Consider the following 19,692-nt stretch of genomic DNA (forward strand, 5'->3'; position numbering starts at 1 on the left):
TGCTTCAAATGGGTTTTGAAACAATCTCACTTCTTCTGCCTTTGAATCCAAAAAGGTCTCCACGGGCCGGATGAGAGGGCCTCGCGGGCCGCATCCGGCCCCCGGGCCGTAGTTTGGAGACCCCTGCTTTATTAGATTGGTTCTCCTGGCCAACACCTTTGCTAGCTACCTAAGTTTAACCCCTTAGTCACCGGGTGATGTTCAGCACTCCTCCTGTCCATTACAACATGTTATAATTTTCATGTCTTAACTGTACCGATGGCAGTATGTTTTTTTTGTCCCTGGAATAGTCCTAAAGACGCCATTTCCTGTTGATCACCTTAAAGCAGTATGTTAATTCCATTGAGAATTAACCACATGTACAGCTACATTTGCCCTTGTTAACCAGTAATGCTTTTTAGTTTGTGTAAATCAGGGGCAATTCCATTAATGTGAGAGAAGAAGTGGATCTAGACCTTACAGCATCTATAGTATAAAGTGTTTTAATTGATTCATTTTCTCTGGAAAGCTGTTAATGGACTTCTGACAGGCTGCCAGCTAGACTAAAATGTTGATGTATGAATATTCAAACATGGTTTAGACTGTGTTAGATTTAATATTAAGGGGAACTACTTAAATTGAAAAGTGCAAATATATGGTTCTTCGGTGAATGTTCTGTGTAAAATTTATAAATGGCAGAATAATATATGAAAGGATTTTCATCTTGTTTCAAGACTAATATTTTATAATTTTCTTTTGAGTGAGGATATAAATAGTGGAAAATCTAGAGGCAGAAAGGGTAGATTGAGATTGCTTTTTGGCACTGAATATTGTACATTCTATTTCCCCTATTTTTTGTTGGGACTCGTACTCTTACTGTATTATAGATAGAGGGCAAGTCTCACATGATAGATGTAGTCATATTCCAAGGAAGATCTATGTGTATGACATAGGCACTTGAGGAACAAGAGAGGAGACAGCACAATATCCTCACCAACCTTTCAAAAAATTAAAAAATCTTTATTTTCTGTCTTCAAGGAATATCAGTAGGGTTAATAAGAATTCCTGTTTGAAGAAAACTGGTGACAATCTGGAAACATAGGGCCAAATTTGGATGTGGTTACATCTGGTCCATCTCAATCTAATGAAGTTGTACCCACTTAAAGCTGGCAAATTCGGCCCTTCCAAAGCCATAATTGCTTAACGTAGTGTTATATTTTCATTCCACTTTGTAGCCTCTTTGACTTACTAACTGTATTACCTCTTGATATTCAAGTGCCTCTCTTCCTTGCATAGACAACTTTCCATATAGCTACATATGTAAACACACACGCAAGAGGTGAACAAATCAGTTAGTCATCAGTACCCTCTCTTTGTGATTAAGTAAATACAACTTTTGATGCTACACTTGATTTGATGACACCACTGTTTAAAATTGTCAATGAGTGTACATCATTGCAAAATAGCTAAGAGCTCTGAGCTGCTTTTAGTTACAAAGGCATAGGTTAGTAGCACCGAGTCACTCAGAATGAGTTCTGAAGACTAATGGAGTCTTGCAGATAATTGAAACATAAAACAGTTGAATGCCACACAGTGGTTAAATTTAAAATAATTCTGCTTCCATTCACCCAGGCCCTCATTTATCAGACAGATTTTCAGGTAAAACAAAAGACAGAACTATGTAGCACTTTAAAGACTAACAAGATGGTTTATTAGGTGATGAGCTTTCGTGGGCCAGACCCACTTCCTCAGATCAATTTGTGGAAGAAAATTGGCATGACCATATATACCAAAGTGATACAATCAAAAAAAGTGAACACATATAAAATTGACAAATCAAATTTTAGAACAGAGAGGAGGTGAGGGGGGAAGATTAGTGTCTGTGAGGTAATGACATTAGGGGTGATAATTGGGGAAGCTATCTTTGTAATGGGTGAGATAATTAGCATCTTTGTTGAGACCCATACATAAAGTGTCAAATTTAAGCATGAATGACAATTCTGAAGCTTCTCTTTGAAGTCTGGAGTTAAAATCTCTCTGAAGCAATATGCATGTTTTAAGGTCATTGAGAGAATGGTCAGTCTGGCTGAAATGGCAAGCAGCAGCTTTCTCTCTGTGAGAGAGTATGATGTCTGTTTTATTTTCAGGTAGTTACAGTATTAGATTTACTTCAGTACTTAGTGTAGAAAGAATTCTTGTAAAATCCTTTTAGACTCTAGAAGCTGCTAAAGTGCTCCATAATTTAATCTAGTCTTGAGTAAATAACCTGTTTCTTTATATAATATAAAAATTTTAAAAAATAAAATAACTATTTTGCCTTGTCGAAGCCAGACTTTGTGATGTTTCCTGCATTTGTACAGGTTCTGATCCAACAACATCTGTGGTTCAGCATGATTTGAGTTAGCCTGATGTCCACTTACCATGGGTATGGCCAACATTCCTATGGTCCCAAAAAGTTTGTTTATAGCCACCAGTCATGGCTGTCAGTGTTCTGTGCTGTTATTTTACCCCAAAATGTCTTCTAAGAACCCAGTAAGCATTGGAAATGTTGGTAAAGCTGCTAAACAATATTGACTTCCCATGGTTCAGCAAATTCTCTGGTTTGGTATCAGTCAGATCCCAAGGGTGCTGGACTAGAGAAGTTCAACTTCTACTTTATCTCATTTCAATATTCTTCTTGGATTATAGTGGTGGTGGTATTCCTATTTGAACAGGACCATCAAGGTAACCATTCCGAAGTTACACCCATGATAGGCTGGCAGGAGCTGCAGGTGTATTTCAGTGATTCTGGTGTTTACTCTTGTCCATCAAATGTAGGCATGCCATGCTCTGTTACAAGCCTAGACTGCTAGGGTGAATTGGAAGCCCAATTCCATTTAACTTAAAAAAAAAATTGAAAATATTGGTTCTTAGCTCTACAGTTATGGCAAATGAAAGACTAGATCCAGTGCTGCTGGTGAGTCAGTTAGCTGACAAATGTAAATACATGCATACAGACAGGTATATGGCCTGGCAGGTCAGACTAGATGATCACTGGGAAAGAGCATATTTATTTTTTGTCTTTGAACAGTTGTATATCTATTAATTTGAATTTGTTCCCTTTTTTGACAGTGATATATCGTTGGAGTATCGAATTATAGATAACTTTTGGAAACATTGACTTACAAATAGCCTTAAAACAAAAAGCTTATCTTTGTTGGAGATATTAAATAAATGTCCTTTTGGGGTCTTTTAAAACATGGGTGTCAAAGTTGTACTTTCAGTTTCAGAAACCTGATGTTGAACTAACAAATTGTTACTGTTAGTTATGTAAACCCTTGTTAACTCTCTTCAAAAGACTGCATGTTGATTCCTGCATGCTGACACATCATTTCAAAACCAACTTAATATTTCAGCTGTGTTTTGAAACTAAGTGGTTTCCAAAAATTTACTAACAAGAAATGTTTTTACCACTTTATTTCTTAAATGTAGGTGGGGAAAACTCACATCGAGGTCACATTGCCTACCACAAATGGTGACCAGCCCCAGGTTTGTGCTGATTATTATCAGTTAGGTTGTTCTCATTCTTTTTTTTATTTTATTTTTTTTAAAAAAGGTTGTATAGATTCGACATAACTAAATGAACCATTTTTTTTTGTTTTTTATCACTACAAAACAGCAGCCTGCAGAAAAAGAGGAAGAGCCGATAAGAATGAGGAAGGTTAGCCATTTTACACTTTCACCGAACGAAACAGCCATATATCACTCATGCATACTCAATATATTTAAAAAGACAGTACTCCAATTTCTTCATGTGCTTTGAGTTTTAATTTGCAAGTATCTGTTGCTGGCTTTCAAAACAATTCAGCTTTTTAGCCCAATGGCAATCTGAGATTGTTAAATACATTTCTGTTAACGAACTTTTCAATAAGATACAGACTCGGGAATATGAATTGTATTTTACAGTTCTGTACAGAAATGAAGCTAATTACAATCCAGAGGAAACTGTACATTTCAGTATTCCAGGAAATACAGAAATTTCAGTGTTTTACATATCTTTCCTGTCAAGAATCCCTTGAAACTATAAATGATTAAGTACATTAACTATAGTATATGTTTTAATAAAATGATTTTTAAAGGCTCGGAAGCATTGGAAAAGCTACATATAACACCAGGTAATGCAGCACTGTATTCACTTTGTGATCAGGAAGTTGAAAATGTCCTAGTCTTTGCAAATCTTCCATAGCAAATGTTAAACACTTATTTGCTGAGAGCAAGATTGCCTTTGTTGCAGCAATGCAAATAAGCCGATGAAACTCTGGGAACTGTCTCTTTAAATGACTCATTGCATTCTTCCACTGTCTATGAGCAAGGTCCTCCATTTCTTGGCAGTGAAGGTTTCTACACATGTTCTTGTGGTTCTATAGCCTATCTCATATTGGCACAATACTCCACTCCAAACATTTATTTAACTTTTTTTATTTGCCAATTTGCGATTCCCGCAAGAACAGCATTTTAATTTTTTGTGCTTCTTTGTTTTCCCCTTTCTTTCATTTTCACAGAAAAGATCAAAGAAACTAGATGGTGAAAACATTTATATCAGGCATAGCAATTTAATGTTGGAGGTTTGTATGAACTTGACGCTTGTTTCATTTGCATTTGCCTGGACCTTCTGCGTTCTTTGCTGAACTCTTTTTCTTCCTCCTCTGCTGCTGAATTTTTTTTTTTGCATGCTGTTGCATGAAGACTTTATTTTAAAATACTGTATGCTTTTGCATGTCAACAAAAAACATGACGATGTGCAGTCATTTCTCCTACCTTTTTTGGTTTTCATTTTTTCATACTTACCATAAAAATATATGATTGGGATAGTCCTGTGCTAAATTTAGAGTTCCAGTGATTTTTATTGCACAGTTGTTACTTTCGGTCCATGAATAGGAATCTCTACACTGGTACTTAAAATAACCTCACACGGGATGCTATTGTAAAAAGACTCTCTCTGTGTGTGTGTGTGTCTTTCTCTTTCCTTGATTGGGACAAGGAAAAAAGAGGGAAATCAAATCTGAGGCACAATTGAGTATGTAAAAATGATGCGCAACAAATCAGCAAGCGGCATAAGCTAAACAACACTCTTGTTCAGCAGTCTTCACGAGGGCTCATGTCACTGAAACATCTGTGCTTGCTCAAGGCACAGTAGTGAGGCCTTTTTTGCTTTCCAGAAAACTGTCAATAGAATTTACCATCATTGTAGCTGTAATTTTTCTCTCACCACTTTCCTGCTCTAATGTATTCGAGGAAACATGCAGTTCTTCTACACTGGAACAACCCAGTTGTCAATAGCAAGTCCCCTGTTGTCTGATGTAATTACTATCCCTAGTAATGTGTGCCACTGAGTGCATTTCAGTATGCTGCTGCTCAGCTGTCAGTTGCTACGTATTCTAAGGGTGCAAGATTGTTTTCTGTCACCTCATGCATCGGTGTAGATCAAATAGTTTGCTTTATGACACTGAAACTTAAAATGTAGAGACTCCCACGCAAACAAGATCTTGAAGACTAGAACATTCCAATCATATATTTACAGTGTTACAGAGGACACTTTGTGGCTTCTGGTACTGACCCTTCCTGTGTGTTGTGTTTCTATTCAGGATTACAGCTTCAGCGGCTGATAGTGGTTTCCTCTACAGTTGTATCTAAAAATGAAATGTACTAACTGCATTTTTTACTCTTAATTTAAAGCTTTTGTGGCTTTTGTTTTCTGACTGCTACAGTTTGAAGCATTTGGACATCACTAAAATAGTCAACAGGAGTCATCTACAGTCAGAATGCCATGAGGGTTTCACCCACAGTTTGTTTAGGCCATGCATAAGCTGATTGTTTATTTATTCTCAGTGGAAATTCATCTCTCTTAAATGGCTTTTTCCTGCTAGTGTGGTACCTGGCTCTGGCACATGTATTGTATGCTCCCTTTCACCTCAGCCGCCTCAACTCTTACTGCCTTCCCCTGCCATCTGAAACACTTTTGTTGCAGGTATTCACAGACTCTCAGCTAGAAAAGGGTGGCCAAAAGTGTTTCTTCCTTTTTACTCTGCATTTGGCAGATCAGATTAAATCCTGGAGACTGGCTGAGTGTGGGAAAATGTTATATAAAATGTTGTTATATTGGAAACAGTTACTGCTTTAGATCTTGCATTTCTGTGCTTTATACATTTTTAAAAAGCTGTAATGAATGAAGTAGGGACGTTAGCTATCAATTAATTTGAATAATAGTGTAACTGCATAAAATATTAGCAGTTATACGATTATTTGATAGTCCTTGGGGATGGGGCCAGCAGCCATTGTGTTCCTGCCTCAACTCCAGGGAGCCCTCTACTCCCTCCCCACACACACACACACACTGCTGCCTCTGATAGAAGCAGCAGTGCAGGGGTGGGATGGGGTGGGGTGGGTAGGCAGCTCCGCAGAGCCACTGTTGGGAGGAGCCAGCTTTTAAGATGGCTCTCCATGTGTACCGTCTCCTGCCTGCCCCCCTCACCTTCTGTGCTATCAGAGGCAGCAGCATAGGGGTTGGGGCGGGGGGGAGCTTTGCGGGATCCGGTGCTCATGGGGATCTGGAGCTTGTGGGCTAAAAAAATCCAGCTCCCAGTGGACACTGTCTCCCGCCACCCTCCCCCTTGCTTGCTGCCTTTGAGTCAGAAGTGGGGGGAGGGGGAGATGTGTGTAGTCAATAGGATTAACCGATAGACTCAGGCTTATTGGTTAATTGCGTAGTCTACTGAAAGTTGATACCGCTAGGGAAAAAATGCTTTATTCATTAAAAGGGACTTACAAGAACAATTCAAACTTCTGTGGGATACATCTTGTGTACTTGAGCTTCCACATTAACATTTTCTGGCAGGGGATGTCCAGATGTGAACAAAGTGCTTCTTAACAGGGGCAGGCTCAACAAGAGGAGTCCAGTGGCAGGGTTCCTCTGCATTCATTGTTGATTCCAGCTTCTGAGCTTACCATGAAGTCTTCAAAAGGCTTCTTCATGCATTTTTTAAACTAGCAGGCATTCATGTTGTTCTCATGTCAGACAGAAGTCACAACTATAGATGAGCCCAAAGAGAAAGCTATGTTAATGAAGCACACATGAACCTTTTATTCCTGCTAGCTGAAGGCAGTCTCTCTTTGGTAAGCTGCAGGTTCATAGATCCTGGGCGACCAGACAACAGAATAGCCTCTTTTGACAGCTATTAATTTAAAGCAAAACTAGTCTTATATAAGTAAGTGACTTAATTGGACAACTGAATGTATAGAGCAGGGACGAGGAACCTTTTTTGGATCAGGGGCCACTGACCTACAGAAACATCAGTTGAGGGCCACACACAACTGAGAAGCAAAAACACAAACAAATCTTCGCTAACATGGCCGCTGACTGAGAAGGAGAAGGACACTCCACACATTCTCCTCACACACCAGAGCTTAGGGGGGTCCAGCCTAGTAGATTTTGTGTGCCTCAGCCTCACGGTGAGGGGGAGGATGGTGTTTGGAGTGCCAGTACTGGGCGGAGTGGAGGGGGTGGTCCTGAGCCTCCAGGGCTGGATTTAAGCAAGCCGGGGGCTGCATCTGGACCCTGGGCATGAGGTTCTTCACCCCTGATATAGATAATGATTTTTAAACAAAATCAAATTTTCCAATGACTCTTAAGTCTTGCTTGATTTTGGCCCTTTCTTGAGATGTTATTGTTTGGCTTAAGCCTATTATACAGGCAGTCCCCGGGTTACGTACAAGATAGGGACTGTAGGTTTGTTCTTAAGTTGAATCTGTATGTAAGTCGGAACTGGCATCCAGAGTCAGCCACTGCTGAAACTGATCAGTTTCAACAGTGGCTGAATCTGGACACCAGTTCTGACTTACATACAGATTCAACTTAAGAACCCCAGGCGTCCCCAAGTCAGCTGCTGCTGAAACTGATCAGCAGCTGATTCCAGGAAGCCCGGGGCAGAGCAACTCTGCCTCGGGCTTCCTGTAGTAAGCCGCTGGTCAGTTTCAGCAGCGGCTGACTTGGGGACGCCTGGGGCAGAGCAGCACCCCAGCTGCTCTGCCCCAGGCGTCCTGATTCAGCGGAGGACCCGGGCCGGACCGCGGCGCTTCCAGATCAGCTGGAAACGCCGCGGGTCCGGCCCCAGCCCCGGGTTCTCCGCCGCTTTGCTCAGCGTCTCCCTGGTCTGCTGACTCCCTCAACAGACCAGGGAGACGGGGAGCAGCTTTTCTCGCCCCGGAGGAGGCGGGCGGCGGGACCAAGTGTCCCGTCGCTCCAGTCCTCCGGGGCGAGAAAATCCCCGTTCGTAACTGCGGATCCGACATAAGTCGGATCCGCGTAACTCGGGGACTGCCTATACTCAAAAGCTTTGTTTTAAACCAACTATCTTTGCTTGGAAAGGAAGGCTACTTTTGAATTAGTTAATTGAATAGTGGAATTTTGTTGAAGTCTGTGCATTTATGCTGCAACCTGGAATCACAGATAAAAAGTTAGCTCTTTTCATACCCATACCTCCTTAGCTTGGGTGCACCAATTACTTGGGCATTAAGTAGATGCATTAAGTTCAGTTTCAGGAGTTGTTTTCTCATCTCCCATTTTGTTTACTAGTGTGAAACCTCATAGGTAGTTTGTGGAAGGATCAAGATCAGAGCAGAGAAGGTAACAATGTTACTTTTCATATGAGAGGGGAAGACATGGAAATTCTCTTAAAATGTTAATGGCGTCTGTGAGCTTCCTTTAGATAGTCAGATTTAATCGAAAAACATGCAGTGAAGGGTGTGAAATCAAATTGTCAAGTTCCATTTCTTTATATTTTCCTCTTTAGGTGAAAATCCAGGTGTTTCAACTATAGACATCTCTTCCTTCAGCAAAATAGAATGTCAGGTCTCACTGCTGGAAGGGGAGATATCTTCCACTTAATTAAAATTTGTCCTTTAGTGCAAAGGTAGAAGAAAGGAAAGGAGAATATTCCCTTTTATGCTCACAGAGTGAGCACATCTAATGGAAATTGGTAGCAACTTTGTGTGCAGCTTGCTATCTGACAGCACAGGATTAATTTAATGACCTTTTTTTTATGTGCATCTCCATTTATTTTTTTAATAACAGGAACTAGATAAAACTCAAGACGAAATAAAGAAACATCATGCTAACATCAGTGAGCTGAAGAAGAACTTTATGGAGTCCGTCCCCGAACCCCGGCCTAGTGAATGGGATAAGCGCCTGTCTACTCACTCCCCCTTCAGAACATTTAACGTCAATGGGCAAGTCTCCACTGGAGTGGAAGGAGTGAGTACTTATGAAATGTGATATTGACTGATGTTATATTGTAACACCAAAATACTGACTTTAAAGGAAAATCTTTAAATAGTTGAGGACTAAATTTGACTCATTTCTGGGGTTTTAAGAACAACATTTTTGCTGAAGATGCAGGAGGCCCCCGACTTGTGACACAATCTATTGTTGGGGAAGCATCGCAAGCTGTGGGTGTCGTTACTCAAGCCCTCATTTACAATAGACACCGTGCGCCATCGTAAATGCAGGCTGAGGATATATGTTGGGGGTTTCCAGCCCCTTCTGCACTTAAAAAATGTTTGTAAGTTTGGGGGGTCAGAACTCGGGCAGTTGCATGTTGGAGGCCTCCTGTATTTTTTTTTAAAGCTTAAGTCACAGTTCTTAGGTGATAACACTGTAAAACAATAATGCGAGCTCCCCAGCTGGCTTTCTAGCAACGTTAGTTAATGCCGCCACTGAAGGTATATATTTTCTTATTAGTTTCAGCGTTACAAGAACTCAGACTAAAATAGTTATGTTGGAATCTGGTTTATTCAAAATATAGGTGCGGATAAATCTTATCTTCCTAAATGGAAAATGTCAAAATTTATGTGGATTGTAATTTTAAATTTTAGCTTCAGGGATATTGTCACAAACCCTGGAGTGAAAAAAATGTATATTTTGGATGGTGTCTCTGAATCAGAAATCACAAGGCTTGATAAGTCATAGAGGATTCTCATTAAGAGAATTTTGTATGTAACAGCCCTGAACTTGCATCAGGAGCTGCGAGTGTGTACACACAATCCTGTGAGATGTTTTACTAACCTCAGTGGAACTCCTCATGGGCACAGGGATTTACAAGGGGTTGAGCAGAAACAAAATTGCATTTTAGGAAAGTGTTATCCCTATTTGTAGTAGTCATACAAGTTTATAGGCCTCTTACTTAGTTGCATACGAATTTTACGACTTTTCAATATGAGGAAGTTGGAGAGGCCAAGAGATCAGTCAGTATGCTGTCTAATCTCTTCCTTACTGGTAATCAATATCTCCCTGTTATATTTCTACTTCTGTTGTTTGACTCAGAATAAAAGTTCTTAGATCAAACTAATTGCAGCTTCTTGAACAATGATAGTTGCTTAACTTAAAATGAGGAGTATAATCCTAGCTTCATTTAAAATCAGTGCCAAAACTTTTGCCCAGTAATTTATCATAAATCTCTCTGTCCTTCTCTCCTGTCCCAACTGCTATGGAGACTGTTTCTTTGCTTGACCTTTAAACCATGCAAGTATGGCACTTTTAACATGGAATAATCTGGAGAGGAGGAGGAAGAAGGTGTTGAGAAATTAATTGAAGAGGCAGTGAAAATTTGATCTTTTAATGTTTGCTTAAAATATAGGCAAGAAAGAGGCATAGTAGCTATGGGACTCATTCCTTATCAAGAAGAATGTAGTGAAAATCTGAACTGTCTGTAATTAATTGGAATTGCCAATTAATTTGTTAAACACATGAAGCCACTCTATCATTTGATCACTGATCTTTATTTTCAGAAGCCTTTCTGCAGGGTGCTCTCCAGAACAGGTGGTGCAGGGCTCTCCACCCATAAGATGGGGGCAATAGGGATAGTGCGTGCTTATCAGCCTGCAGCTTCAGTGGTTTGCTAGCAATTCTTTCACACTGTAGTAAGGGTGATGCCAGCTCTCTGCAAGTCACATCACTGATACGTGTCTCTGGAAGTTTCACCACCTGTGACATGAACCTTCTGAAAATGGCTTTTTCGTGAATGTGATTTATGATAATAACATGAGATACCTGCAGGAAGGCATGTGGTTAGTGTTTGAGTTTACCTTCATGTCATCAAATGTATAAAGAAGATAAATATGAATTTAATTATTTCTTTTTGCTGCTACACAATTGTTATAATTGCAGAAATCATGGTATTATATAAGAGGTTATCTTTCTACTATTCCTATATCGTGCATTACAAGACAACTGAACTTTACATACTTTGTATGTCCAGGTCAAGAAAGCCACTATCCTATCCTCTGAAAGAAGGGTTGGTGGGCCAGAGGTAAAGCTGGTGTTATAATATGTGCTTCTGAACCAAATTTTGCTGTTGTAATGGCACAAAGCAAAAATTTAACAGCAGCTGCTGAATAATGTTTTTCTTTTGGCAACACGAAATAGTTTCATATCTCACAGCCTCCTTACCTAACACGTAAAGGATTTGCACTGCTGCAGCTTTTGCAGCTTTCAATTTGCTTATTTCGGCGCATGGCTAGTTGAAAAGCTGCATGATGTAACCATGTATTTGGAAAGAAAAACAGTTATGAAAGTTTAACTGTACCCTGTTCTTTTTATGTTGTCTTCCTTTCCTTTCCATTTTTTGTTTTAATAATCATGTTACACTTGCATTTTATTTCTTTTGCTGCCCAGCCCCCCAGCTACTTTCTCCCTGATACTCATCACTTAGGGGTGTGCAAAGAACCTGTCCCAAAATACCAGACTGATCAAAGGAGGTTGGCTCAACTGAGAGAGCTTAGGGCCAAATTTTTTCTTTCATAGATGCACCCGCGTTGGCCAACTGAAAGGCTGGAAAACATTTTACAAATAAACTGCAACAAAATTTCCCTAGACATTTTTCACAAATGCTAAAGCGTTTGTGTGATACCATGTCCATTATAGTTACACATTCTTTAGACCCTCAAGACACAGATGCACTAAAATGGAAAATAAAATCCATGAAGTTTGGAGTGTATTCATATTACATACTCCTGATTTCAAAGGGATTGAACATTTTGCAATCATAGCTAAATATCATTTTGAAAAAAGTAGACAGTTTGATAGTTTTCATTTGCAATATCTTCAAAATAAGATTATATCATCTATATTAAAATCTTGATATCAAACTTTGAGTTAATGCCACCTCGAAGGCCAGTGTAATATAAGAAATTGTAAAAGACTGCATTTTGTATTGTATCATTTGAATTTGTAATACATTAACTTTTCTCAACAATTTCAATTGTGGAGCACTTAAATACTAGATTTTAACTTTAACCTTCTCTCAAAGGAAAATTGTGAATACATTTGAACATTGCCCTAAGACTAGTGGATTCTATGGAGATGGTCACATTCAGAGGCTAAATTGGAGGATATTGCTAAAGTACTTCTATCCTGATTGAGCCTCCACAGTATTTGTTCTTGACAGCAATTTGCCAATTTAGTAATAAATATTTATCAGAAGACCTGTTCTAAAACTTTGTGCATCCCCAAGTACCATTTTGAGCACTTCCCATCTGTCATTTTTGTTCATCTCTCTGTCTTTCTTGATCTTCTACCACGAAAGGAGACACAGGAACGTCCTCTGTTAGTACAGGATGAAGACAAAATAAAAAAGCAGATGCCTACTGAGACTGCATTGCCCCAGCAAGCAAAAGAAGAAATTCCTCCAAAGATTTCTATTCCAATTCCTGAGGAGCAGAAATCACTCAAAAAATGCCACCTGTACTCTAGTACTTTTCCTTCTCTGCGCATTCCCTTTATGATGTCCCTTTTTATGGTACTTGCACTAACTTTGTGGTGGTTGGTCTTTCTGTGATCGGAAACAGGGTGCCTAATTGAAACCTCATGACCACAACTCTTGAATTGTCAACAGCATCTTCTACTGTGTCTTCTATATGTTACCTTCTGATCTGACGTACGAACACTCTGCAAGTGTATTTTTTATCATAATATTTTACTTTTACTTTGTATAGTGTATGATTTGAGATTTGAAAGGAGTGGCACTGGCAGATTCTAAAGGAGTGGCATTAATGCACTGAAATTTGAGCCTTAGTAATCCATAGACTAAAGTTTAAAAAGCATGTTACCTATTGAGTATCTGTCTGAATGTCTTAAGTGCTGAAGCGGGCATGCTGACAGTGGCTATTTTGCTTCTGTAGACTTCAAAGACATCTTGCATAGCAGTTTTTTAAAAGATTTGATTTGAAGATCACTCTTATTCTTAAAACCAGCACTTGCATACATTTATGATGTTTGTGGTGGGGAAAATTCTGTCTCAAATATTTATTCAAAAAGCCTGAGATGATTCACAACAGAGAGTCGCATCCATAACCACTCCTTTTCTAAGAAAACAATATTAGCATATAGTTGGCTTTTCTTTAATTCATAAAGGCTTGGTGTCAGTGGCAGTCTTAGGAAAATTTCATATATTTACATAGGGACAGGCTACTTCAACTGTCCCCTTTATGGAAGATCCTTTTCAGGTCTTACTACTCACTTTGCATAAGCATCACTGTTTATCTTACATAACTGAACTCTCCTCTGAATGAAAATACTGCCTAACTTTGGGGGGGGGGGGAGGGAGAGAGAAATCCTCATTAAAAGCAGTATTTATTTATTGTAAGGTTAAAACCATTTGTTTTTTGAATTTGACCTCGGTGCACTGTAGATATGTTCTTTCAATTTGTGTTGAACTCATTGAAGTGTGTGTACTAATGAACATGTGAATGGGAGTAACATGCTGTTAAGTATATGTCCTATGTCTGCATGTTGACTAATAGCATTGTTAAGTTTATCAAAACATATAAAAGAGCAGTGAGTCCAGACCATAGTTACAGTGTTAAAACCATTATTATTTTGATTTCTTTAACAGAACTTTTGCATGCTGCTTGTTTTTTGTAACACTTTTGTATATATATGGATTATTTGGTTTAAATTATCTATATTTAAGTTTAAACTTGACTGTATTGTTACTGATCGAATTGTATGAGAGCAATGGTTTGATGTTCAGCTGGGCTGAGCAGACTTGGCCCAGAAAGTAGATGGAAGATGGGACTCTTTCTTTTGGGCAGCTACTTCTCAGTATATAATAATCAGGGGACAGATCAGCCAACCTACTAAAGAGTAGGATGTAGTGTGATTGTATTCTATTGCTTTGTCTAGAGGATGAGTGTAAATAATAGTAAATAATATTGCTCAGTATCTGCCATGGTGTTCACACTAAAGAGCTATAAGAGAATGGAAGACACTTGGATAAAAGGGACTAAAATCTATGTCTCTATTTTTCTTTAAAGAGCTATCTAAAATAAGACTGTACATAGAAAGTTAATGTGCGTGTATAGGTGTGTTCATTCTCACACTGGGGAAAGGAGAGGAGACAAATCTACGAGTGTGAACAGAATTGTGCACATGATCTTAAAGTATCTGAACTGCAGCTCTGTGCTCATAAGTGTGTAAATTGAGGTTCTCTGAACAGTCTCTCAGAACTTCAGCTAGGAGGAATCTTGTTAGTGAGCGAAACGTTAATTTTGTTTTTAATCTCATGAGAATGTTCATGATTTTGGCCATTATTGCTTGAATACTGAGTTCCGATAAGTTCACCAGTTTGTGCCCTCAGGATTTTGCTTGGTGTGTATACCATTTAATTGAAAAGTGACATACCTTTTAGTAGCATCATAAACTTTCTGTTAAAAATAAATTCTGATATTGTACTGACGCCAAACAATATACATTGAAGCCATAATATACACATTTTTCCTTTGTAGTTATTTAAACACATTAAAACTAAATTAAGAATCAGAACATTAACATTGATGTGCAGATACAGATTTATACATAGAATAAGGGGAAATGCCACTTAAAAGGAAGCATGCACTGGATGACAAAAGAAACTAAGTGTATACTCTTTGGGATCTTACCTAGAAGAAGGTTTGAACATAATGTTCAAGAGATCTCTCATTCCAGGACAAGCAGAGTTTATATCTCTACTCAGTTCATCTCTGAACTTCCTAAATAAAAGAATCTCTTTATTAAATTTAACTTTGAAATGAAGCTGGTTTCTATCAGCAAAGGACTTTTGAACTACAGGTAGGTTGGGAGAGAGCCTGACACAACATTTCTCAGAACTTCATGTCCTCTTCAGATATAGTAATTAATTAATTGTACTAGGTATTAATAATCTTTTTAGCAATTTAGAGGTCAGCTTCACATTGTGAAGGTGAATGGCTTTCATTTGAATAGACTTACACCAGTCAAACAAATCTGTTTTTCATAGAAATACCAGTTATCTCGTGGTAAATACTGCATTACTTTCAAGCACCAATAGGATGTGGTTTTGTCCGCATTAAAAATTCATGGAGCATGAACATAAGGCCAACTCCAGTATCCTTGAGCTGGCCTTTACATTCACTTCCTGTAAGCCAACTTCTTTGTGATCTGCTTTTTGAGTGAAGGAATATCAAAGAAGAGACTTAAAATTTTGCTTTCACTATGTATGAGGTTTTACTCTTTTTTTTCCCACTCTTGGGCTGGAGAAGTCTTATGCTTCTTGGGCTTCTAAATGAAGAGACATATAGAGTACTGTAACAGTGACTGCAATTTCGACAGGACAAAATTTCAGTGTAGCTCTTGAATATGTATATAAGTAGACCTGTGCTAGGTCTTCACCTGTCCTGGAGAGAGAACCTCAATTCTCTTTGCTTACAGGGCATATTGAAGTACAGTATTACCACAAATCCATATTTTATGGTAAGGACAGATAAAATCTTAATTGTATATGCATTTAGTATCTCAAGCTCTCTTGCAGCCTTGTATTCCTGTGATTCTGTATTGCAGTACATACATAAATCATATACCTATTGCTATATTTCTGTGCTTTCCATTAAGTCACCTTAAGATGCAACACTGAAATAAAAACATTATATGAGTAATACACATTTATGTATATATAAACAATTATGTATGCTTATGTGTACTTAATGTAGTACAGTTTGCAAGGATATGTATTCCTTTTATGTCTATTGCTAGCAGAGATACTTTATCAGTATGAGTTAATTTTTGTAGAACTGAGACAGTCTTAAAAGGTGCTTCAAGAGTTGTTGTTTTCTTGCAACTAAGTATTTCTGGTGTCAGATTAGGTGCAGAAGAAGATCTCTCACACAGTAGCTTAGTTCAGTGGTTTTCAAAGTATGGGTCGCAACCCAGTACTGGGTTGTGGAATGCCAGGCACTGGGTCACTTTGCTGTAGGGTGACCAGGTGACTAGTGGGGGTTGTTAAGGTAGACTTCCTGCCAGTTCAGGCACATGGGCTGCACTATACCCCACAAGTAGCCAGGAGTGGGTTCACCTCTCAGGTGGTGGGCCAAGGGGCTCCATATGCTGTCCTCTCCCTGAGCACCGGCTCCACACTCCTAGGCTTGCGCACCTCTGCCTAGGACTCAGACCTGCTACTGGCTGCTTCTGGGGCATGGCTGGTCTGCAGTGCCAAGACAAGCAGGAAGCCAGCATTAGAATCCCCGTTGCTTTACTGACTGTGTCGCTGGAGGTAAGCCTGTGCCCAACCTGGTGTACCAAACCCTTGCCCCAGTCCTGAGCCATTTCCAACACCTCAAACCTCTCTTCCCCAGCCTCACCCTGGAGCCCACACTCTTGTCAAAAGATATAATTATGTTGGGCCACAGGTATCAATAACTTTCTTCAACTGGGTCATGAGAAAAAAAGTTTGAAAATTGCTGGCTTAGTTTAAAGGTAGATGTCGCAGCTTTCATGAAGAAAGACTGGAAAAATGTGTCTTGCTTTGTCTCTACCTAAGAGGATAAGGTGGAGTGCCCACAAACCACCTAACCTACTGGCCAACTGTTAACCTGTCAGTGTCATACATTAATTCATGGTGGTGCTGATCTTATTGTCATTAGAGAGCCTCATCATTTGTATATGGCCAATTAAGGTCTGTTGTCCAGATAGTGAGGATATTTGTTTCTCTGAAGGGAGAGTGAACGTGTTAGCAGGATGCATAAAATGTAACCTTGCCGAGGTTTATGTGAACAAGATTGAGTTCCTACCTATAATCTTTGATCTCTTATAACTCAGGAAGTTTCAGCAACACCTTGATACCAGTCATTGGGTGCTTTATAAATACCTAGATGGATAGACACTGCTAACGGTGTTCAGATGAATTAGCCTTAATTATTTCCCAATGTTTTTCATTCTCATACCTTCGAGTATCATACCAAGACTTTGCTTAACTAAGATGTCTGTGTGCTGTGTAGTTTATGTAAAATGGGTGATACACAGTCCAGTTAGAGGCAGAAATAAGAGCCATCTCTCCATGGCTTCTATCTATTATAGTCTTTGGGCTGTAAAGTTTAAAACTCCAGAATCCATTGGTTGGTTGTATATGTAATGCACACAGTTAAATAGAAGTCATTTTAAATTCTGTGAATCTTAATTTATTTGTGTTGTATCAGCTTTGCTAAACTCCCTTGTGGAGTGAAATGCAAAATAGTGTGCTCTTACCCACATTTTCTTTCAAACGTTATTGGCACTTTGAAGCAGGTTTGAATTCCCCAGTGGCTGTCTGTTTCAAGACCAGGTATCATTGGAGACTTTTTACTCAGTATGGGTATGTCTACACTACCACCCTAGTTCAAACTAGGGTGGTTAATGTAGGCAACCGAAGTTGCAAATGAAGCCCGGGATTTGAATTTCCCGGGCTTCATTTGCATATTGCCGGGCGCCGCCATTTTTAAATGTCCGCTAGTTCGAACTCCGAACCCACGGCTACACGCGGCACGGACTAGGTAGTTCGGATTAGGCTTCCTATTCCGAACTACCGTTACTCCTCGTGGAACGAGGTGTACCGGTAGTTCGGAATAGGAAGCCTAATCCGAACTACCTAGTCCGTGCCGCGTGTAGCCGCGGGCACGGAGTCTGAACTAGCGGACATTTAAAAATGGCGGCGCCCGGCAATATGCAAATGAAGCCCGGGAAATTCAAATCCCGGGCTTCATTTGCAACTTCGGTTGCTTACATTAACCACCCTAGTTCGAACTAGGGTGGTAGTGTAGACATACCCTATGACTCTAGCATTTTGAAACTTGCACAGAGATTTTTTTTTTCCCTTTCAACTCAGAACTTGAAATGGTTAAATAATGAAGGTAAAATGTATTAAAATAGGTGGTACTTGGATATAATTTTTTAAAATCCTTTATTTACATTTTAACTGGAGACATTCAGATGAGGTCTGTTAGTAGAGAACTAGTAACATCCTTACTTGTACACCTTTAAATAAGAAAATAGACTGTTCAGATAGTATGTCATATAGAGCTTCATGTACCTTCTGCATTTGTATTTGGTGCCAGAGATGCTCAGCCTCCTAAGGCAGCATCATTCCTTTGCACGTAGAGCTAATGGTACTAGTAAATGCTATGAAATCTTAAACTGATCTCTTGACCAGTAATAACCTCAAAGATATAGCAAGATTTATTTGAGCATTATCAATTGGGTGCTCACTTGGAATACAGAAATAGATCTTCTTTGAGTCCTGGTTCTCGTGTGTATTCCACACATGGTATGCATGTGCACCATGCTATTGGGGAAATTTTTAGTAAGTAGTGACTGTTAACTCATACATCAACAGTTGCTATACTTACCCTTATAGCCTCAGTCCAGAGTTTATGTCTACACTTGCACCCTAGTTCAAACTACACAATGGCACCACATAACCTCTTAGGGTATGTCTACACTTGCACCCTAGTTCGAATTAGGGATGCAAATGTAAGCATTCAAAATAGTCAGTGAAGCGGGGATTTAAATATCCCGCGCTTCATTAGCATGATCTCGCCAGCACGTTACTCCGATCAACAGCTGTTTCGAAAATGAAAGTGCATGCCGGGATGCGTTAGTTCGAACCAACCCCTTTAGTTCCATCTAACGTTACTCTAAAAAATGAGGAGTAACGTTAGTTGGAACCAAAGGGTATTTAAATCCTCGCTTCATTGACTATTTCGAATGCCTACATTTGCATCCCTAATTCGAACTAGGGTGCAAGTGTAGACATACCCTAAGAGGTTATGTGGTGCCATTGTGTAGTTCCTTTTTACTGCCGCATTGTTCAAGTCAGAATACTGTGTGTGTCAGATCTCTCCTGGTGCTTATCAGACTATAAATAGTTTTAATATTTAGCAAAGTTAAAGCTTAAATATTGTATAGTGTAGCTTCGGTTCTTCCATTTCTGGGAAGTGTCTACTCATGTTCTGGGACTGTGCCTGGAATCATATAGTTCAGGAATTGCATACCTTGCTTCTTGTTCCATCTCTGTGCGTCACGGGCATCAATGTTGCTTCTACTGTCTGGGTGAAATGCACATCTCAACAAAGCAGCAGCATTTGCCATTTGTTAATACACCAACATAGGAAGCATGTGAGATTGAGTTGGGGGAAGATATTATGGAAAAGCCTGTGATACCTCTCAATGACCCAGGCCAGAGAGCCTACCTCTCCACCAATACATCAGTGTCAACCAACAAGCTCAAGAGTAGACTCTAGAACGGCTAAGCTCAAGGAATCCTCCTCCAGGGCTTTGCACGAGAAAGAGTCACTCTCAGTTACAAACAGATCCCTATCTATATCTTCCCCTAAAAGAAGAGATCCCTCCCCAACTCT

At 39.4% G+C, this 19,692-nt stretch overlaps 1 protein-coding gene across 36 annotated transcripts in view; it reads left to right on the forward strand.

Moving 5' to 3' along the window:
- EPB41 (erythrocyte membrane protein band 4.1) overlaps positions 1-19,692 on the forward strand; it is a 171,471-nt gene that overhangs the window by 116,532 nt on the left and 35,247 nt on the right. For 17 of the 36 annotated variants that reach the window (XM_075909091.2, XM_075909090.2, XM_075909089.2 and 14 more), the window contains 4 exons: positions 3,451-3,507; positions 3,638-3,679; positions 4,521-4,583; positions 9,089-9,268. In XM_075909091.2, the coding sequence (XP_075765206.2) occupies positions 3,451-3,507; positions 3,638-3,679; positions 4,521-4,583; positions 9,089-9,268 (342 nt within the window). Of the gene's footprint in view, positions 1-3,450; positions 3,508-3,637; positions 3,680-4,520; positions 4,584-9,088; positions 9,269-11,270; positions 11,322-19,692 lie in introns of all 36 variants that reach the window. The other 19 variants (XM_089773531.1, XM_089773534.1, XM_089773535.1 and 16 more) reach the window with 10 other exon arrangements.

This window comes from Pelodiscus sinensis, chromosome 26 (genome assembly GCF_052426305.1).
Source record: "Pelodiscus sinensis isolate ZL-2025 chromosome 26, ASM5242630v1, whole genome shotgun sequence".
Lineage (NCBI taxonomy): Eukaryota > Metazoa > Chordata > Testudines > Trionychidae > Pelodiscus > Pelodiscus sinensis.